The sequence below is a fragment of the Calonectris borealis genome, chromosome 8 (genome assembly GCF_964195595.1).
Source record: "Calonectris borealis chromosome 8, bCalBor7.hap1.2, whole genome shotgun sequence".
NCBI classification, from domain to species: Eukaryota; Metazoa; Chordata; class Aves; order Procellariiformes; family Procellariidae; genus Calonectris; species Calonectris borealis.
The window spans coordinates 1571022-1595147 of NC_134319.1; the positions used below are offsets into that span (position 1 = coordinate 1571022).

At 34.9% G+C, this 24126-nt stretch overlaps 1 protein-coding gene across 1 annotated transcript in view; it reads right to left on the minus strand.

Annotated features, from left to right (window-relative positions):
• LRRC7 (leucine rich repeat containing 7) overlaps nt 1–24126 on the minus strand; it is a 180414-nt gene that overhangs the window by 57444 nt on the left and 98844 nt on the right. Inside the window, 4 exon segments of the mRNA XM_075155536.1 lie at nt 788–860; nt 3128–3272; nt 6031–6105; nt 10175–10238. Coding sequence (XP_075011637.1) covers nt 788–860; nt 3128–3272; nt 6031–6105; nt 10175–10238 — 357 coding nt within the window.

Below are 24126 nucleotides of genomic sequence, written 5' to 3' on the forward strand. Positions count from 1 at the left end.
TATACAGCATTTCAGAAGTAAACTATGTAGAGGAAGAGGCATCCTACAAAAATATCAATGTTAAAGATATGTTCTGCTAGAAAGAGATACGTGTAGTGTGAAACAATATAAAGAATCATTTATTTCCGTACTTGCAGACAGGCTTGCATTCGCCTTGAATTTCACAATAAATTGCAGATTTCATTTAGCAATAAGCTCAAGACATACAGCAGTACAAGACAGAATTTTGCACCAGTGATCATGTAATGTCTGACAAAATGATAGCTAAAGGGCATCATTACTGCTTTTCATAATAAGATTACTTATATGATACTTTCACATTTTGACGTATGCACCTATGAAATTGTCATGACTTTTTCATTTATGCTACTTCAATTTTTAAGAAATCTTCATACATACGAGGTTTACAGCCATTTTCTTTTCAGCATCAAGTACTGGCTGTTGCTATGGAAACAGACGTATTCCCCCAAATACTTCTATTTCTTCTACTTTTGCTGCTCTAATCATCTAAATTGCCAGTGATTCATACAGAAAAATATCTTTGTTCTTCTTCTTGGAAAATGTGATCATTTCATCTTCTCACCACTTACGCCAGTATGAGTCCACAGAAGTAATAGTGTTGCTCCAAATTTAAATGTTATAAGCTGAGTGTTAGGCACACAATTTGAAATTATTTTATAATTCAGTACATCTTTGTCTGATTTTTTATTTTAAAAAACCCACATTCCGCAAGCAGAAGGGAAAACACATTTCACTTAATGTTGAAAATCATGAGACTTATACTCACTTTCCAATTGCATTTGGCAGAATTGTAAGCTGATTGTCATCTACTTTTAAAGTTGTAAGCCTTTTCAACAGTCCTACAAAACAGGTGAGGAAGAAGCAATAGAAAAATATTTCACATTAATCTTTTTTTACTTTCTGTAATCTCCCATATCCTTAAACAAACAGTGATTTCTAACACTGAATAACTTTGATCTAGATTTTAGAAAACCTCTGTATATAGGACAGTACACAGACACATTCTTGTCCCATTGAAAATATGTTTCATCAAAATGAAGCACTGTTTAAATGTTAAGCTGAACTGCAAGTAAAATATTAACTGTATTTCCGGAGTCTTGAAAAAAAACTGTAAAAAAAAAAAAAAAGAATAGTATCTATCTGTGTAGGAAGAGCAGTATTTCTACTTATCTATTAATGTTGCAATTGAATTCAAGTCCTGTTGCCTTCATTAAAAAGTGCTCAGGTCATAACAGGACATTAGGTGAATTATCTAAAGTAAATGCTACATGTATAAAGCTTCACAATATGTAGGTATAGACAGAAAACCAGAATCAGACTGAGAACCAGAATCAATCCTGAATGCATTTGTATGTGCAGTTAATTCTTATCATTGAAAGAATTATTATATATTTAAGTGTAAGCAGATGCATAAATGGGTAACATTTACCAAGAAGGGAATGAAACTTCTGCTTTATCAGTGCATAACAGCAGAAAACAATAAAAAAGTAAAGACAGAAAAAATGGGAAAAGTATTGCATTATAGTGCTAGAAACAGAACTTGAAACAGATTTCCACCGTCTGCAAGTTATTAACATTTCAAAATCTGTTTTTTCCTTGAAAGAATTCTGGATATATTAAAATAGCATTTTTTAAATGATTATTTGTAATTAATGCTGGGAATAATATAAATTAATCACTAATACAGAGAAAAATGTTAAACTGAATATGCCATAATATGAAAGCTGAAGCAAATGAAAAGTGTAATTAAAAGGGATACTAGAAACACTATTCATTTCAATTGCTGAACATTTTTGTTGAAAACTTTTTCAAAGTCAACATGTTCCAAGAAACATCTAGGTTTCAACAAAGTTTTCTTTTAAGAGGAAAAAATTCCACCAAAATGAATTTCAGCAAGCTCTCATCTGAAAATGCAGTATTAAAATGACTCTTTTTGCTTTACTTCTGTTAAATCTATTACCATTCAGTAATAGGAATTTGGAAATGAGAACTGAATATATCTAATTGCAAGAATGTACAATTCAAAATGTAAACATTTATTCCTTTACAGGAGCTAAATGCTCTCTAAAAATCAATCTGCATATGCATATCAGAAAACCACAAAAAGCAAAAATTCTAGAATTTATGGTGAGATGTGGAAGACCAAAATGGAAAATAGCTGTAAAAGACATCTAGTAACATTCATATAGCACAGTATTATTAGTTAGCGATACATTTTGGAGTCTTCACTGAGTTGATTTAGAATTCGGGAATTTAACAGTTCCAAGTTCAAAGGGACGCGCTTAGGAAGGTGAAAAAGATGACGATGATACAGTGGGCTCATCCACTGGAAGCAATAGAAGAAAGACCTCAAGTGTTCCCAAAGAAGATATAAGGGGTCAAGACTGAAATGAATTATCCAGATGTGCAGTGATATACCTACAAACACTTAGCTTCCAGAATTTCTATATATTCTAAATAATTCAGAAATTCTAAATAATTCAGAAATTCAACAGTTTCTATCCTGTTTTCTGACACATCCAGGTACACGAGCTGTTTTAACTTCCCTATAGACTTAATAGCATGTTACAAACTGTTACTTGAACAGATATACACTGCATGCCAGTTTCTAAGTTTAATTCAGAAACACTCTACATAATTCAGAATTTCTATATATTCTAAATAATTCAGAAATTCTATGCATGAAATATAGTAAAAAAAGAAAATTAATAGTTTGAACTATTTCTTTGCTTAATGCTCTCATATGGAATTGCACTACTAAGAGTGCAATGTAACTAAGAGTAGCAATTTCCTACAAGAGTTTAACACTGTTAAAATAATCACTATTATACTTATTTTCAAATTTAGATCAGAGCAATTATATCTTTCTTTGCTTATTTTCTTGAAAATAGCGAACCAGAATAATCAATACCTTCTAACCATGGATTGTTTTCCTGACTTTACAAAATGGTCTTCATGGACTGTCCAGACACAGATGTTTCAAACTCCTTTGGAATTTAATGGCAGTTCTTGTTCCAGCTATTATAAAGTCTCATCATTACCAAAAAAAGATATAAATGAAATCCTCAACTGTAAGAGATTACAAGAAATCTTGAGCTTTTCTCACCTATGGAGTCTGGCAGTTGCTGCAACATATTGGATGACAACAGCAGATCTTCAAGTCCTTCACATCCTGATATGTCCAAATCAACAGTTTCTATCCTGTTTTTTGACACATCCAGGTACACGAGCTGTTTTAACTTCCCTATAGACTTAATAGCATGTTACAAAGTGTTACTTGAACAGATATACACTGCATGCCAGTTTCTAAGTTTAATTAAAGACAGACAATAGTAATACAGGCTTATATTCGTTACCTCAGCATCCTTTTTACAAGAGTTATTTCACTGAAGCAGTATCAGTAGTGGTCTAATAGCCTTCCTGTTCAGATAACTGCAAAAGGAACTGTACCAAACCAAATGACACATATCAAACTAATTAATGTGCTCCAGATTCATTAAATCTGCTGAAAGTTTGAGTTCTCAGTCATACAGCTGTATAATTTCTTCAGCTGGACACAGATCCAAGGGACATTTACTCACAATTCACATCTACTCATAAAGGCAGACCTTAAGGTCACTGAGGCTAGACATGCAGGTAAAGCTTTTTTGTGTCAAACTGATTCTCTGAATTTTATAAAATCTAAAATTAGACTTTAGATATTCAGTTCAACTATGAGCAGCTAATCCCAATTTCGTGAATGCAGTGTTTAACTGCAGCTATAACATCAAGGAGCAACATGACAGGAATTCTTCCCTAATTTCTTGGAAAATCTGTGTAGCATGTAGGAGTTTGAAGCCTGTAGAAGCAACCTGCTTCTTGATCCATTATCACAAGAAGGTCACTTCATTCTAGACGTCAAATTTCACCAAGAAAATCAACAAAAAAGATGCCGTTATTTTGCTTAAACTAAAACCTACAAGTGGAACAGCAAAGTTCCACTGCTGGGTCTAGAGTAAATGAGCTGGATCTATGAACCAGTGGCACAGCTACGACAGAGAATGGAGGATGACACGGTAGGAGTGAGACAAGGCAGCACAGTACTGTTATGGAGAGCTACCATGTGGTTACAACACTGTGCATCCACAGAAATACTGTTCCAAACCAGATGAATAAACATTCATGGCCTATGCGGGAACTTCCTTTATAGATTTTGGAAAAGCCATAGGAATCGCTTGTGAAGTGTATGGATTCTATGAAAGTTCATAGGAGAGGGTTTTTTTAGTTATGTACATATACTTTTAGTGGTTATTTACTGTACACATGAAAAAGGAAAATAGTTTTAGACAGCTTCATCTACAGGTACTTTTTAAACAATATGAATATAGCTTGCTTTTCATCTCTTACCTTGCTGAGATCTGCTCTCTGCTTCTAAGGAGGCAGTTTCTTGTTATCTTTAATCATATCTGAGTTGTATAAAGGGAAAATCTCCCTTTCACCCCAACCTTTGCCATTCTACCGTATTAATAGTTGAATACAATCTTTGTTTCTAGCACAGACTACTTTTTTAAAAACTGAATTATTAACACTGGAAACCTGGCAAATCTCTAAATCTTAAAATTAATGACCAGTTGGTATTTCCTTTCTATTTTTAAAAGTCAAAGTTTAAAGCTGATATTAACTCTTTTAAACCTCTTGTTTTGCAGCAGGCTTTTGTAAAGCATCATCTAGGGTCTACTAGAATCAGGTTCAGGAAACATGAATTATTCACTGAAAATAATTACACTCCTTCGGATTCAGTTCCACAATCAACTGAACATCTTCAACTCTAAATACCCTCTCCAGGGTTTATGAGCAGGACTGTGTTTGGAACACATTTAGCATTGGATATATCAATGAATTTCATTGTGAACAGAAAAGAAACAGAATAATGGTTAAAATGTTTGTGCCCACACGCTCCTGTATATCTGATATTTCTTCTACTCAGTTATACTGCAGCAACAATACTGCAATATTTCTGCTCTTGATCTCCAGCTGGTTTCAGTATCAAGAAGTGGTTTTAACATCAGCCTTTCTTTTCAGTAACAAAGCACTCAAAAAGTGGATATTTGGACAGTGACTGAAAATTATCCTTTTCTGTGCAAACATCCTGCTTAACACAAAATAAAAATGAATGTAATCTATGAACACAAAATCAGTCATTGCTCAATGCATAAAATTGAATTTTGATTAATAAACGTTCAAAGCTGAAAGAGGAAGTACTTCTTCTTCTTCCAACAGCTAGGCATGTTTGTGCTAGTTCTAGTTCTAAATTTTCCCTGCAGCAATGAAGAGCATTATTGTGTGAAAACATGATCTGTCACCTGTGTGATAAAATGCTAATGACGGGGATCCCTTTCCCCCCGCATAACCAGTGTAGGTATTTCAGAGTGATAATCTCAAATAATTTATGGCAATAAAAATTGAAAATCAAAGTTCTACAGTGGGGTAGCAACAACTCAGAAACAGCATTAATACATAACCATGACCCCAATGTTTAGATTTTTAAGTATTTTTTGTTCCATTTCTAAATAGAGTACTTTCTAGAGGAATATATCTTCATTCCACTGCCTCAGAATTGCTTTTAGTATAGTTGAATCTGTACATATCATCTGTTATTTTAAAGTTTATTTAGATTAGTTAATATTTCCTCTTCCTTTTTAAAACTCATGTGAGTTTTTATAAAACTGCTAGTTAATGCATGGTGACTGAGAAGACAATGGGAAATAATTTCCCCTCACAATGAAAAATACACAATGCTTAAATAAAATAGGCACATCCCCATTTAGACATTATCATGTAATAATACAACATTGAAAAGGCTTTCATATGAATGGCTATGCTGAGACCTTTATTTCTTGATAATAATTAATGACTATATGAACTAGGAATATGTATCCATTAAGAAAATGCACATGCATTTATTTACTACAAGGTAAATAGTTCACTATATCACACGATAATTTGATTACATAAAATAAATGTTCATACCCCAGGTAGTATTTGCAAAGAATTATTGTCCATCCACAATTCCTTTAGATTTTGTATTTGTTCGAGAACCTCAGGCTGAGGAAAAGAATATAGTATTATGCACAGTTAAATAAATCAGTATTTTTTTAGTTAAATATAAATCAATATTTTCTTAAAAAAAAAGATTCCCTCTTCACGTCCCTTTTTTTCTTTTTATAACCCACATCAGACCTTCAGATAGTTAATGACATGAACAATATGCTCATTTCATTTAATTTAACCACTGTTGCTCTTTTTCAAAACTTGTAAAATTTAAGAATCCTTTGGAAGAGAAATGAATACAAAGAACTCCTCCTTAGAAGTTCTTGTTCTAAACAGTCTACTGGCAGCATGCAATTTATGAACAAGGCAAATAAGAGAAGTGAGAATTATGGAGCTTCAGAAATAATGCATTGAAAAGAAGAACCAAATCTAATCTTGCAGCACATGCTAAACTCTGCCTTTTACATGATTTATAATCTTAAAAATAGCTTAACAGAGGCATATTGCTGAACGCTTTTCTGGATATACCGCATTTCTGTACGATTTAATGTCTGCAATTGTCATATTCAGTAGTTAAAATAGTGGTATGCAACGATCAAGCCTTAAAACTACAATATTAAGCTTTAATCTAAGATGTTCTATTCTTTTCAACACTATAGGGTATTAGTGAAACTGAAGAAGGCAATTCCTCAAATCATTTCTCATTCACTACAGCTGTGAAAATCACAAATCACAAAAATCACAAATATTTCTATGTTTCAGCCTAAGCAGTATTTTTCTTTTTCAGGAAACGCTATTTTCACACGTAAAACAAGACTTTCAATTTGCCTTAGCTTGTGGAGATTTTTCTCAAAGTCTGGCAGAAACTGATGTTAAATATTTCATTTGGTTCTGACTAAATCAGATTCTAGCATTTTAAAAGTCTTTAGTACTATTTCACTGGAATTATTTCAACACAGCTAGAAACAAATATATCTGTCTAGCATCACAGGGCAATGAGAGAGACCTCCAATTATCTCCTGTGGTCTAAGTTCCTTGGAGTGTTGTAATTCCCATAAGAAATATGATTTTCCAGTTGCCCAGGTCACGTGGTACATTATGGGAGAAGCTCCCAATGCATCATCGGATAAGAAAGAACCTGCTAATCTGGAGAGCTCAAGCCCTCAGTTTTCCATGTTGTCACATAAAGTGTTTCTATTAAAAAATGATTAGACAATATTTTGAAGATAATTTATTTTGCCTTGTCTAATTCTATTGAAATTTTGTTGTCCTTCAATGGTTAAAACCACTTCTAACTTCCAGGCTAAATTAATTAATGGTCATTTTATACTATTGGTTCCTGTGATGATTAATGATTCGTTATTCCTCTAGAGTGTTCACTGACTAATGTTATTACAGATAATAATAATTTCCCCTCTCAATTTTAATTTTCTTTTAAATTCCTCTTGTTAGACAGACGCCCTTCTCAAAGGCAACAGCCTACTCCTATGTTGTACATATTACAGTTTGATTTGAAATTTCTTGAGTATGGATTATGGCTACCATAATTCAGATAGATCTCACTAATGTTTTGATAAATGGTATTAAAAACTTCTTATTTGTCTTTCTTAGAAATGCTTCTGATGCATTTTTGGAGAATATTTTCCACGTAGATTGCCACAATTAGAATAGAATAGAATAGTTCAGTTGGAAGGGACCTACAACCATCATCCAGTCCAACTGCCTGACCACTTCAGGGCTGACCAAAACTTAAGAGATATTATAAAGGGGATTGTCCAAATGCCTCTTAAACGCTGACAGGCTTGGGGCACCCACCATCTCTCTAGGAAGCCTGTTCCCGGCTTTGATGACCCTCTCGGTAAAGAAATGTTTCCTAGTATCAAGTCTGAATTGAAGACTGACATTAATCTTTGGTAGAAGTATATTACATTTTACCCTCTTTCCTTTTCCTTTTCTCCCTACCTTTAACTATTTTCTTTCAAAGTTTCTTCTAAAGCCTTGCTGCTGACACCAGACTCCTGAAACTCCGGAAAGGACTACACCAGCCTTCCCCCTCCTTTCAGGCAGAGGTACTACAATTGCAGTTTATCATTTGTCCCATGCCATTTTTTGACACTTCAAAGATTGAGAGATTTCAAATCCTTGACTCATACCTTGTGATTTAATGCTCCAGTTTTCCCAGAGACCTGCGACACAGATTACCTATTCCCTTCCTTGATTACATTAAGCCATTTGAATATGGCTGCTATTTAGGAAGTGACAACTTCTATTTTAGGAACACATACCTATCTCAAGATTTGTACAATCTTGTTTCCAGCAAATGAATGAACAGAATTACTTCATTTTTGCAACTACCTTTATTCTTAACCGCATGCCTATTGCTCCAGATTGTCTGTATGAAGAGCACAGTCTCCCAGTGCGAAAGGAGGGACTTCAATAGTCCAGGGACGGACTGTCAAAGAAATTAAGCTCTTGCACACCACCACAGTTCTAGGCAGTATTTTTCTCCAGTAAAAAGGAACCCAAATCAGATTTACAGAATCCATGAAAACAGGACCTTTCCATCCTTTTTTCCAGGTGATCTTGATTTAAACTAGTACTTTTCCTATGACATTTCTGCAGATTCATGCTGTTCCCTTGCCTCTTGGCCCATTTTGTTTCTGGCATTCGATTCTAGTTCATGCATTTTTGGACCAGCTTCCTGACAAATAAGTCAACTTGGGGAGTCTGGTCCTAATAGCAGTATGGGGCCACTGGACTCCTGATTTATCATTCTTAGGGGACAGTATGCTACAATGCAAAAATGTAGAATGATGTTGAAGTCATTTAAAACAAAAACTACAAAACCAAACCACCCCCAACCCACCCCCAGAAAAGACACACTCTGAATTCAGGAAGCATATATATATTTCTTTTGATCAAAATTCCAAATACCACTTTTGAGAATTTTATTCTGTTTATCTACGCAAAAGATTTCTAGTTTTAGTTAAAAATCCGAGTTAAAACCATCTGTTTTCTCCTACATAGCAGTATAAATTAGTAAACATTAACAGGGTTATAACCACAATGGTAGAAGACAGTGCACTGTCTACAAACCAGATGTAAACTCTTTGCTACATCTTTCCACTACTAGAGATATTTCGAAATTCGTTTAAAGTGAAATTATCTTAATTTTAATTAAAGCTACAGGAAATATTGCCCTCATAAAATTGTAAGTCCTAATTCAGCAGCACTGTTTTTACAGAGTGTTCTCCTATGACTCTGGAGGAAAGGCGGTTCAGCTCACAGGGTTTAACAGTCACTGGACAGGCTGTTGGTGGATAAGGCACACGCAGACATTTATTTCGCCATCAGTGCAATAGTGAGTGTCACAGTATTAATTTGTTGTCCTGCAAAAGCACAGGCCCTGCCAAATAGCCCTAGCAGTGATAGGTCTCAAAAAGGATGAGGCAGTAGTTTTTCTAAGTTTTGCTTCTCTTAACATATTTCCAGTTCCTGCAGGAGGAAGTCAGTGAGCTCTCCTTAAAAATAGGCCCATTTTAAAACACAGTTTAGACACCCTCATATTGTTTCTGAGAAGTGTCAATTCCTACAGATGTAGTAGAAACATACCTAAAGGGAACAGCAACCTGATTATTTTCTATACTGATACTAGAGAAAATTCCCGAAAGCTATTACATCTCAGGAAACCAAATTCTCATCTTAGAGGTGAGTTAGGGACAGAAACTGCTTTTGGAGTCCAAAATTTACTTCTGCTAATAGCAACTGCTAATATTTGCAGGATATAATGATAGATATTAAGAAATTAATACATAATTGACACAAGTATTTATATTGAGACCAACAATTCATCCCACTTGAAGTATTCCAGCAGTAGCAATCAGCTCAGAGTGAGAATCATCTGTGACCTTGATTCGAACCGCAGAAGCCTGATGTAGATGAAGCATACTGTATTATCAACATTCACCTCATGAACTATGATCAATCTTCTATTCTACACGGAAATGTGACCATAGCATGTGGCCACAATACAATAATGCCCTTTAAGTAAAAGGTTAATGCCCCATACACAGAGCATCCAAAACGCACAGGCTTTCTATCAAAAAAATAGCGCATTTCTTACCAGCTCAGAGAATTCATTATTGCCCAGATCAAGTCTCTCCAGCTGAATCAGTTTGTGCATTGACCTGTAAAATATTAGGAGATATCTAAGATGAAATTTTTACTTGCAAAATGTCAGTCAAATTTTGTTTAGATAAAAATAAAGCTCAAATAATACTGTTATTGCAAAAAGAATTACATCAGACTGATGCTGATGCAAATGAGAACAATATACTCCATCTTTAAGAGATGGGCTAAAGTTCTTGAACTAAAAAGCTAGCAACAATTACTTTAGTAATCTTGGTATAATTCTGCATAGTTGCTCAAGGAAAATGACCTATGTTATATTTATAAGCATCTGAAAGTAATATAAATTGTGACATTTTTGATACAGATTTATAAATTTGTTATCAACTTCTTTATAAACCACTAGAAAGTGTTTTGGCTCTTCACAGCGGAAGTACAACGTATGTTTGTAACCTCCCTAAAACTGCAACTAACTACGGTCACGATGCAAAAGCACTTTTGTTACTCATTGTAAGCAGATAAACATCAAAATATAGATTTTTAGTTAAATGACCAATCTGAGATTCAAGCTTTTGATCTGCTGCAAAGCACATCTAGGCAAGTGTTCCTCTCTGTGCAGTTCATGGCACAGGAGCACGGCCAGGAGATAGTGTGATCCACGACACCGTGTGTGGATGGGAGCAAGGTCTCGCACTTTGCTGGTGGGTGTCTCCCCGAGAGCCCCTTTTCGGGCAGCATCTCCTCTGAGGGCAAGAAAGGCTTCACACAGCCTCTGCTGCAAAAGACTCCGTGCAAATGACAGCAAAATCAACCAAAGCAGCTTATCCTTTTTCACAGCATTATAAAAGAAAGAGTCAAATAAGAACGTGAACCAAATAAGAAAGTGAACCAAAAGTTAATATCAAACATGCTTTATGCAGTAAAGGGCTTTAAATGAGGAATAATCGGGATTTACATCTCTGACTGATCACTACATAACAGCAAAAAAGGCACTTTTACTGCTTGGGCGCAGGTGACTGAAACAGTGAAATAAGAGGAAAAGTGAGAAATTGATAAAACCACATGATTAAATTTTTTCATTTACTGAAGTGAATGGGATAAATCTCCCAGGTTTCTCCCTGATTTTGTGCTGTGAGAAAAACTGGTTATCTCAAGTATAGCTCAAACTGACAAAGGCACAGATCACAGCGTATGTGAACTGACTGTTAAAAGCATTTATAATCTATCAATTTTGAATATAGGCAAACTTTTTAAAAATACACAGAGTTTTAAAAACTATACTTAGAACACATGACAGCAGAAGCACTGACTCAAAGAAGTAATCCCAAAGCAGCAAAGATCTTTTCAAAATGAGAAGAAAATTGTTGAGCAACTTGTGAACAGGAGTTGAAGAAAGGAGCATGCTAGGATGGCAGAACTGTGATTTCCTTAACTGGAATGGACATTCTGCAGTTGTGTATTGTACAACTTTGCTCATGTTGGAAAAAAATAAGCTTTTTCTAAAGCTAATTTAATACATGATACTTGTTTGCTACTTCAGGCCTTTCCAAAATTTAGATTTTCATATTTGTATGAAATTAAGATTAGGAAGTTGTATTCAAAATTGCTATGACATTGGAGAATAAGAACGATTTCATCATTTGAATATATCAATCTTGACTTTTTTATGATGGTTGACATGTAAAAATTAGTAAATGATTTCAGATGGTGCACTCAATACCCTTATTTTATATTTTAAAGGTTATTAAATTTAAACCAAACGGCTTTATAAATATTCAATAAAGATTTCATTCATTTTGAAAAAATTGAATTATGATGATTATATTCTTCCAGGCCTTTTAAGGAAAATTCTGCACTAAACAAGGCATTTTAGATAGTAAGTCTTCCAGGGACCCAAGAGCTACGGCTATGCGAGTGGTGTAACACGCCAGAGAGTGACCCTCGATGCTGGCCCTCCGCATCCCTACCGCTGTCTAAACGTGAAACAGTTCCTCACACAGTTTTGGCTCCTACGGGTTAACTCTACCCCAAGAAATTCCTGGACAGATCCAGGAGACAGCCTGAGCCAGGACTCCTTCCAAAAGGCAATGTGGCTACCCCGTTCTGGATCAAGTTCACATTTAATAAATTAATTACCACCTTTGTTTCCGTGAACAAAATTGGAACAGCTTATTACCTCTACTGCAGAATTTCTCTTTAAGCCCTGGTAGACCAATATGCTCTAAACACCATATTGGATTTTGGTCGTGGTGGTAGTAAAAAAAGAGGATAAAAATAATTAAATAATTTAGCATTAACGGCAATGGTCAGTTCAGAGGCCTTCTAATATAATCAGAGTTGATCCTAATCCAAAAGCATAGTCTTAATTGATGGGATCTAAAATATCAACCATTTTATCTCTGCAATCTGTATGAGAAGTAAAACTGATTATCAAAGATGCTATGGCTAAAAAACACAGACCTGTTTTAACATTTAAATTATGGAAAAATGAGGTTGTGATGGGGCTAGATAGAGAACACTGCTACATATTTATTACAAGCAAACTTTACATTTAGTTTTCTAAATAGGAAAAAAAAAACACAGAAATATAACTGCCATTCTTCAGTAGTAAAGCATTTTTTGTCAGACATATATTAGCAAAATCAAAAAACGTGTAGATAAACAAATATTCTGCTCTCAAGTTTAAGAAGTTATATACTTTATTAGATTTCTTTAATTAAACAGACACTTTGACTGACCTACTACATTTCTTCACCATTCAGTGTAACTTCAAGGAATGAATCTTGTGGTCACAAATTAAGACTAAGTATCAGATGTGCTTCTGTACATTACAGAAGTTAATGTTCTGTACAGAGAAGTTGTTAAAATATATCTAGACCTCCTAGGCAAATAGTTCACTGCTGAACCAAACGAATAGTTCCTTTTGATAGAACCTGCTGTCTTTCATATTTAGGCTGTTATCTTTCATCTAACATAATTTGCAGTATTTTCAAACACAGAACACTTAAGCTAGGTAATGTAATAAATACCAATGCATTTACACAACAGTTTGGGGAAGTGCAATGCCAAGTCCTAAAGTCCTTTGAAACTGATGTTACCAGTACTGTCAAACTACTGTTAATACCACTGCAGGACATATTCCTATATTACTGATTTCTTCAGTGCCTTCTCTGTTACTGTATGTCTGTTTTAACCTTTATGGCTTTCTAAAATGTTCTTCTAAGGGTTCATCTTTCTACTTGTTCATTACCGTTCTTTTTTTTTGTCCCATTTTGCATAATCTTAGTTTCCTAACAAGTCTTTGAAACCTAGCAAATATATTATTTCTGCTGATCATTTGGTGTTTTGGAAATATCTAGAAACAGTCACAGTTTACTTTCAGAATCATTTCATCTTTCTACACTGACAGTCACCCTAACGCAGAATAATTCATGATAACTTTTCTTTTTAATGCTTTCTGATAGTTCACCTATTTTGTACTCACTGAAGTTCACCGTCGTACATGGTTTCTCTCTATATTTCTTTTTCCTGTCCCACAACTATTCCACGTCTCTTTGCCAACACATTTTCCAACCTATTTGATCAATGTTCACAAATATCTTTGAGACAGGAAAGCGACAGATACTTTTTGCTTGTTTGCTAAAATGGTAGCTGCCCACACGGCTGCAAAGGGGTTAGCACCTAAATTAAAATTAAGTGAAAAAGTAACAACAAATTTTGACTACAAAGTACAAAACAAGATGTTGTAGTTTAAGCCTAGAGCATGGAAGAGTTAAATCTGACACTGTTCCGAAACAGTATTTATCAATATAGCTATGATCAGTCAAGACTTGGCACACAGATTCTTAAACAGAAACGGACTTTCTATATACTCTACACAGACCCCCATTTTAGTAATATAAATCTTGATTCATGCCCCCCAATTCCCAACCTGCTTCTTACTGCATTTTTGTTCTTATAGTATTCATTACTTTGAATTACTCTTGCTATAAAACCAGAAGGAATAATGAAAATATTTTATTTTTTAATAGTAGGTCCTTAGGATGTAAGAGTATCTGGAAGGCTGGGAGCCATTCAAGCAATAAGCATTCCACCAGCACAACAGATGAGGAGGCGGAAGAGAGAGATAATGAAGTCACCCGGACAAAGTGAATCCTTCACACTCTCCCCAAAATGATTCCATTTTATATTATAATCTCCATTAAAATAATAGTGAAAAATGTTTTTAACCCCTCTGGTGCTCTAACTGTACTTCTCTTTGGAAATGCCTGGCAAAAGCGACTGAAATTTTACACATCCAGACAAAAGCTAAGTTTAATAAACAAAGTTGCAACACAACTCAAGCCCGCTCACCTTACACTCCATTTCTCTTTAAATAACACATACATCCCTAAAAATGTTTCTGTTTTGTCTAACTTACTCCTCCTAAAACTTTCACCATTGTGTCTTAATTGATTTGTTAATCTAGTTTAGAGTTCTGACATTTAGATACAAGTTGTAAATATCGTATACAAATTTTTAAATTAATTGAACTCAATAGAATAGGTAAGTACATTTGTAATTGCAAACTTGATGACTATGGACACTCTTATTACCATACAGAATCTCATTAACTTTATGAGAATTCTTTACACTAACATGTGCACTCCCTGCCAATAAGTGTTTGCAAGACTGGACTCAAGAGTTTTCTAAAAATGATTACACTTACTTATCCACAATTTACCAGTTGCTGTTTTGGAAATCAAAGTATTTTTGCTTAAAACAAATCAGTTAGACCCCTTTGAAGACTAGCCACTTGTTAAACAGTCAGGTAGTGCACACACTCCCAGCCTGAATGATTAAGTCGTGAAAAGCATTTAAACATTACCAAAGTTCCTCTGACAAACCCTGACGGCAGGTTTCACTCCTTAGTACCACACAAAGGTTTTTTACCACAGGAAACACATTTCAGCATGTAAGCATTGCAAGTTTATAGTTCTTTACATTTGCAGATGTTAGAAGTTTTTCAGTTATAATATTAACTGTATACAACTACAAGCATTACGTAGTACAATGCCTTCGCAAGGAAAAAAAACAGGAAACGTGACACACATTTTTCTCAGTTTGTACTAAGTTTTCTCTCACAGGCAGTATTATTCTGACTTTATCATTCTGCATTAAGGTTGATAAAAGCTTCTAGTGATTATGACTCCCCATGCCCATGTTAAAGTGCTCAAAAAAAACAGCTACAAGACTGAAAATACCTGCTAACTGGAACTGGAAACTGAACAGCAGTATTTCTCTGTTATTTACATATACAATTACTGTTTATACATACACAGAATTATATATTTTGAAATGTGAAACTCTGAAACTCTTCAAAGATTAAATGAATGGTAATCTAAGTTACAATCAAATTGGTAAAAATGTCTGTATTTCATACTGTATTCTACCTTTGAAAGAAACTTTTACTTTAAAAGGTTTGGTTCGTACTACTGTAAATTCATCATAAAAGGCAACTTTTAAACATTACTTTGTGTAATTTCTACAGTCAGATACATAGTTTTAGAAACTGTAACATTTATATGGGGCTGATTAATTTCAGTTAGCTGGTATTATATAAAAGATAAAGCACACTGCCAAATGTACCCAATGGAATATTATACGAGATTTTTCATTAGCTTATGATATTTTTATCTCTTTCATGTAATTACTTATATTTTTCTTATGAAAAGATTCATTATATTTTTTATGTGGGGTCATTTTATAAAGGTGGAACAGGAAAGGTGCAATTATGAGTAATGCTCAGTTAAATATTCATTGCTTAAATGATGTAATGTAATATAATTAATGTGCTAATAAAACTTGCAGCCAAAAATTTCACATAAATCTTTATCCATGTCGCATTTGGATCTATTCTTCCATTCATAAGTAACTGCAGGAGTTATATGGAGAAGATCTGATTCTCGGCTATGGAAGTGGACCTCACAGTAGGTTCAGAATAAGGTGAATCTTTTTTTAATTATTTTTAAACACAATAATGGAACATGGTTCTAAAAAAACTACAAATGCATGAAAACCAGAACAGAGAGTATCTTAGAGAGATTACTGAATACTTGGTGAAAAATTAACATTGCTCGCAATAGTTTCAAAACATTCCCACTCCATAAATTATAACTCACATTATACAATTCAGTGGTATTAATTACAATTCATGGTAATCACATATATTGCCTAATATAACTTTCTCATGTTCTTGCACGTTTGTTTTTGCTGCCTTATTTAGAAGATACTTATCTACACATTGCAAACACTTCAAACAACCAGGAAAATGCCTTGAATTTACAGTTTCTGGCAAAACAAATGAGTCAACTGCCATAAATTATTTTAATGAAATCATGGTATTCTCATCAAAATCCTGGTCAGCTTTCTGACAGATAGGGGATGGTGATTACATGAAGGTTCATCCAAACCTTCAATCACAAACTTCTAATCACATCTGAATTATTCCCACATACAAAGAACTGTACTCATAATTAACAAAAGTATCTCTAATAGGTAAAAGTTCATGAGTGAAAAGCAATTGTGTCAGAAACACAACTAGATTTACACAACGATAAATACAAAGAAAGAGGCAATATAATGCTGCTACATAATTAATGCACGCTTCTTGTATGTCATACTTCTACAAAGATAGGACTGAGAAAGTTGCAACGGTTACATACTCTATTTCCTTTGCAACAACATACAGAATTATATTTTCATTTGAATTTATGATAAATGGATACCATTAGCTTCTGAAGAAATAAAAAGCAAATAAAGGCAAATATGTTGCCAGTACTGGATTATCTGCTGTATTAGTTTCAAATAATATTTTCTCACACTTTTGTTGTACACAGTAGCCTTTATTTCAAAGTTGTTAAAATGTCACATTCAGGAGTCTCTTCCAGTTTTAGTATTTTAAACCTTGCAATGTAACTTTAAATTCATTAATGAATCAGTTTGGAAGTACATTGTAAAATTAATACTTAACATTAATAGTTTACCTGTTGCAGAGCAGTTAAATCTTAACCAGGGCTAAAGCATTACATGATACAATCACAAAGAGCTATTTACTTATACATCACCTAATGGATTACAAAGAAAACTCAGTCTTAGTTTTCAGTGAATCTCAAGATAATTTATATCATTTCTAGAATATCAAACATGTATGGTGTAAAGCAAAGGAGCAGAAGTATAAATTAATCTGTCATAAAGTATTGAAACTATATATTATCCAGGCTTCAAAATAACAGAGTATGTTGAAAAATTGATTTTGAGGATACAAAATATTGTTACACATGGACTGAAATACATAATAGAGAAAAAATCTCAAATAATGTACATAACATCTATAATAATGTCTATTTCATCTTTAACTATCAAAAATAATATCCATTTCATCTTTTAATTATATTGAAGAACTTGGGGATTTTACAATCTGCAGTATCAATCCACAAATCAGAGAATATAGCAGAGACCATGGGATCATGCCTAAAGCAATTAAGTCTCTGAAGACTAAATAACTCCAGAAACTCTCAGTCAGTGATGGCAGTGTTCTTTGTTACTTTTATACGGTCTCGTTATTAACACAAAGAGAAGTTAGGAGCAGACAATCCACAAGGCATAGTGTTGCCTTGGCTGCAGGGCTACGAGAAATACTGCTGTGCAAAATGCAGGGCTGTAGACAACATTACTTGGGTTAAGCATATGGGAAAACCCGCCAACATATTCACCTGGATTAAACATTGTGGACTAAGAGGCAGCCTCCATCAGCCTTTGTACACCAGAATTGTTTGGTTTCACAATATAGTTTGGGAGAACTACCTCAACACAGTCTACTCGTGCTGATGCTCCTGATGCTGCCATTTCTGGTGCCCGAAAATCTGCTGACTCCACATCCTCTGCTGTTCGAGCCACTGTACACTCTCAGGCGATGGGCAAGAGCACTCTCCATCTTCAAATGCTAAGATGAGAAAAATCAATTTCAATGCCCAAAAGATGGAACTGCTGGTGCAGAAGGTGTCTAAACACAACCAATGCATCTATGGCACTGAAGACTGTGAGACTTTACCTAATTCTGTATCAACGGCCTAAAATAAAAAGCACCACAAAGACAAAAGTCCTACATACAGAAACTGGAAATCAAGCTCTTCCATGATTCAGTCATAACAAAATCACATGGACAACCGATTTCAGGAAAAATGTTTGGGTGCAAAAGGTAAGGATTTTAAAAACACATTACTCACTTAAAATGTTGCCTTCCACATAGGATTCTAAATTCCCATCAGTTTTGTTTATGGTGGAGAGGGATCAGATCTCTAAAATTAATCCCTTAGTTCAGGACCCAGTTATGAATCACTCTACAACTGGAAAGATTTGCTCAACTGATTGTAGAGAAAGGTGAAATCTTCACAGTTTTGACCTTCGTTCACACGCAAATTTCTTTGCCCACACAGCTTTCAAATCGTTGGGGAAGGGCATTCTAAATTTCAGTTCAGATCCACTTTTGCTTAACTGATTACATAAATAAATAGAATGCAGAGTAAATCTCATTAGCCAGTGCAAAGCTCCTGGCAATATCAAGACTTTATGAATACATTTTTTATCCTTTTTTTTTTTAAACTCCTTTTTTTCTCTTTTTATTTTGCATCCGTTTTCTGGATTCCTCTGCCTTCTTCCTGATAACTGGCTTAAAAACAAAGTTAATGTATGTTTCCACTTTCTGGACTAAATTACATGAAAGTCCGCCTTACCTGGTGCACAAATTTTCTTACGATATGCCTTATGGCAGATAATAAGATATTCTTTGTAGATCCCTGTTTGTGGGTTCTTGCTCACCACACTTATGGAATGAGCTGCATTTTGGAGCAGCAGCTGCTCTGTCAGAATTGCCTGCTGAACAGGACCTACCTGCACAGTAAGCAACTGTTACCTACTGCTCTGTAACAGCAGGAAAACTGGCTGGGATGGGGCCAGTGGCGTGACTACAAGGGAAGGATACATGCGGTATTTCTACACAGTATCTTAAGACTGCTTTTTCCTGAATGTTGGAGCCAAATAATCCCTAATGTATACATTCACAGCATGACCCCAAAATGTCCCATTTTGCTTAAGAATCACTACTTTGATATAGAAAACTGAAAATTTAACTTAACATTTGGTGTTTTCTACTTCACGCCATTTACCTCAGAAAAATCTGGAGGAATGCTATCCAGAAGATACAAGAAGATATGTGCCCACTTGCAGGATTAAATGGACTCAGTAAAACTATTGTCCCTTTCCCCAGAAAGTAATGTGTGTTTCTTAACCTCGTATCTATCTTAAAATGCTGATTTGAATGGACAACTTGAGCATACGAAATTCATGTTTGCAAAATTTCAAAGTATATCTAGTTTCAAAGTATTAGAAAAATTAAAACCATTCAAAATACAAGTAACAGCAAACATATAGCTATTTTGTCAGTGAATTTCAGAATTAATATTCCTTGAGGGAAGTATGAGCTTCGACACATTAGAGTCACAGGTTAAATACACCCTAACAGTCACTAAACCTTGGAGCCAAATTCACATCTAGTAAACTATGATTTTTACTAGATCATAGTAAAAATGATGAGATCAATGATTTTGCTGTAGGATGTCTGCATTTGGACAAAGAAACACAATACATCAGTAACGCAGGTGACATAATGACAATAAAAATTGCTCCATATTCTACGACAAATACACTTGTCTAACAACTATGAACCCAGGACCCACTGCAGCGATCTAACTTCAAAACCACTGAAACTGAGCAAGACTGACTGTCTCATTCACTGCTACAAAGGTCACCTCACTGTTTTTGCTTAAAAGATTTGGTATTTGGTAAATAATGTATTTGACAAGTTACATTTTGTTTACAGTGTAATAATACAGCGGAAAGTAATAACTGATTTGTGAACACTGCAGTACTGATCAACTTGAACATATTATTAAATTAATATAAAATGACTGGTACTTGGGATCTGGGTCTCCACCATCTCGAAGACAGAGGAGAAGCAGGCTCTAGGTTTCCCACTACTAAAACCTGACTAAAAATAACCTGTATTTCATCAGGATATACAATATATTATGCAAATCTCTAAAGAATTCAGCACATGCTTTATACTTTTATGTACTAGTTTTGCATGGAATGAATGAACATAAGTTAAAGAGAGACCTATTTTCAGCCTGCAGGACTGAAAATGCAGTTTTGGCCCTGTTTTCCCATTTACTTTGCCAGAGAGCAGGAAGAAGACCTAACTTAAGATGCTGAATAATTAACAGGGATGAACCAAGTTCAAAGGGTGTTAATGAATATCTGATGACTAAAAGTTAACTGAATCAGCTAACCCAAAAAACAAGAGTAAAAGAATTTTACTCTCAACACAGGTTTCTTATTTAGTAGTCCTTCTGATTCCTATTTCTACTGAACTATGGCATGAACACATATAAAAACCAGGATTATTTCTAAAGGGAAAGCCAGAGAAATAAAATGGGGATGTGCTAGAAAAAGACAAGGATGAATTTGAGATGAAAAACGTCATGACTCAATAACTATCTACATATTAATTGAGGAAGAAGGATGGAAGTAGTCAGAGTAGTCAGATGGCAAGGAGCACCTCAGAAAATGAAAAAGCCGGAGGACAACCCCTGTTGTTGCACATGAAATATCTGTGTATAGTTATAGTAATGCCCCCTCGGAAGAATGGTTGATTTCTTCATAGGCAATCTCCTGTAGTTTTAACTGTAGAACTATGGTTCATAAGATCTGGAAGATCTCTGCTGACAGGCTCTCCAAGACACTATTAGTAATGTGTTTGGCTGCAGTGGCTGTTTGCCAGCTGGGCTGGAGAGAACATCACCAGCAAATTAACCCCACCTGAGACACACTGCACTCTGGGGAATGGGTGCCAAAGAGGAGCCTGGTGTTAGACTTCTATCTAAGAGACATAGCTTTAAAAGGAAAAAAACAAAGCAACTGCGGGCCATAATGCGATCTTCTTATTCTGTTATTAGAGAACTGTTAAAGGTAGGCAGAGAGATGATATTCCATTACGAAGTATGGCAAATATGGGCAAAATTTGTTCCATAATCCAATGACAGGAAGCAAGCTGCAATACAGACCTTGTGAGCTTTAACTGAACCACTCCATTGGAGACACATGGGAGAAGCATGGAAAAGCCATACGTGCTAAAAAGACGGCTACAAGGCATAAAGCTAGATATAACTGGTGAATATAATCTACAAATGTATTTCAATAGGAAATACAAATATTAATAGTTCATAAAAGAACTCACTGACCAGCTACAGGAAAACATAATTGTGATAAAGAGCTAATGACCATTGTAATTTATTCAGACATATGTATTCTGCAGTTTTTCAAAAGTAATTGTCAATCACGTACACGTGTTAGAACATAAGCAGTTGAGAGTCATCAAGTTTTGCATGATTATTTTTATTTTCCTGATTACGTAAATAAAACGCCTTGCAGCACAGTGAATTTTTCAAGGCTTGAGGGAAACGGTAGCTCAAGGTAACCTTCTGCACACCACAGAGCTGATCCCAGGTTAGGCGCTGTCTGCCTGCTGGCCTTTAGGGAACTTCCGATGCGCTGCAAGAACACAGGTCACAGGACATCCCTTCCCTCTCATGTGGAGGGACAAACGGCCACTGCTGAAGTTCACAGCCCACAGCATCTGCAGGTAGTTTCTACACTTTGATACAGCTAAGGATGGCAATAACTAAAAATGTCATTCTACATGTGTGTAGTTCAGAACCATCCATCCTTAATCCAACAACCTATTAAATGTTGTTGGATTTAATGTCCCAGGGTATGAGGTTAAGCCATTACTCAAAGATAACACAGGAGAGTGACACACGGTGCAGTGCATACAGACACTCAGAGGAGGTGTGTGTTACCTGCAGGTCAACACTGCATCAGTACTGCAGCTGAGAAACATGTGCTTCTAGTAGTCTCCCATTCCAGCTGAGAAAAAGAAAAGGTCTCCGATGGTCATGGCAGGTAAAAACCCCATCCTGTTCTCAATGCATTCCAGCAGTCATCTTCTCTCTATTTAATTCCACTTGCAGTTTGAATTGTGTGCAGGCGTTTTTACTCTGTAGATTTTTTTTTATTTAAATCAAGTAAAATTAAAAGGATACTGACTTAAGGTGTTCTGAGTATAATGAGCAATTTCCTTGCATACCATAAAACAACCATACTCAAGAAAACGGAGCACAGAGTCTAAGCATAACCAAATTGGATCTCATTAATAACAGTCAGAGTGAACTCTCTGTGTGTTTAGCTCCCAGTTGGTCTGGTATAATTAAGAACAAAATGAGAATAAGGTGGGCTAGGGTGAGTCTCCATGGTTATAAATGTTCTCCGCTCCCACCACTTTGTGCTATGAAGTCTTTATCTGAAATTTAACCCTACTAAGTCAGATATAAACTCTTCTGAAAAAATAAATCACTTTTGCACCTGTTAAATGAAGTTTTAAGGAAACAAATAAATGGTAAAAGAATAAAAAAAGAAATTGGTCTATGAAACAGGCCTACAGGGCTCTAATTTCTGCTCTGTCTTTCCTTTGCCCATTCAACGCATTTAAATTATACAGCATGAACACCTCCAGATAAGAACCACTAATTACAGTTTAAGTAATATCAGGATTATTCTAGATGGCAGAAGCAGTACGGGTGCATGTTCACTGCTATACAAGGAGTACTAGCTATATCTTCTGCCAGAGTGTCCCTTACAGGAGATGTGGCAAAAAAATGCCACTACTGCCTTTAGACAAGAATAATTAAGGCAATTTTTCAGACAAGTTTGACCCCCTGTTAGAAAAGCATTCTTACAATAAGAAAACAATATAATACATTTTTCTGCATCTTCTCTAAGCAGCAAATATATTTAGTTTAAAAAAAGCTTAAAGGAAGATAGGTAGTAGTAGTTGCATATTAAAATATTGGCAATATTTTAATAATGCAGTGCCAAAGTAGTAAGTCTTCTGGAATACGGTTTATTAAACTCAGCCAGAGTTACTATTTGAAGAAAACAGGTCATCATGAATGATGAAAATATTTGTAATCTCAAAGTGTGGGAAACAGTTTACATCTTTATAATAAACTTGGAAGAAAGTGGAACAGCTTTTCAAAAAATAGCAGTCTAAAGCTAAGCTTTTAAACCTATATTTAGATGCCTCTGGACAGATTCTCAGCTGATACAAATCGTCTGTTCCACTGACTTCAACACACTTAAGACAACCTGTGATTTTTGCAAATCTACTTTCTAAACCACGATTTTGGAAGCAGTAAGGATGTTAGGAGTATAAATGTTATTGAAGTCAACGGGACGAACGTTCTTAAGTCACAAGAATGCTTTTTATTACTCCATTTTCAGATTAATAATCTGAAATAATAATCATGACTTTTATTCAGCAAGTTTCACATCTGAAAAAAGGTAATGGATTGTGACGTTTTTATGTCTGAATATATTTCTGAATCTTTATTGGCTCATCCCTGCTGAGATGAAACTAAAGAAACAAGCAAGGCCATAGCTACAGTCTTTCAACAATGCAAAAGCTGAGAAATATTTATACTTATCTTTAAAAGTCAAAGCAAAGTGCTGTTGAAATAGGGAACAAGAACAAAATAACTACCTGACAGTGTTTCAAACAATATTTGGATAAATCACCAAAGATGCTTCTAAGTGATATATGCCAGTTTTTATACTAAAATGATTATTTAAGAGGAACGTCAGCGTTCAATACACACAGTGTATTTACACAAGAAGTGATTCACCTGTATTATTCTGCTTACTTTCTCAATTTGGAATAAAGTCTTAGCTACAGAAGGGTGTAAGAGCTATAACTCTCTACAGATTTAGATACTTCCAATTTGCAAACTTAAG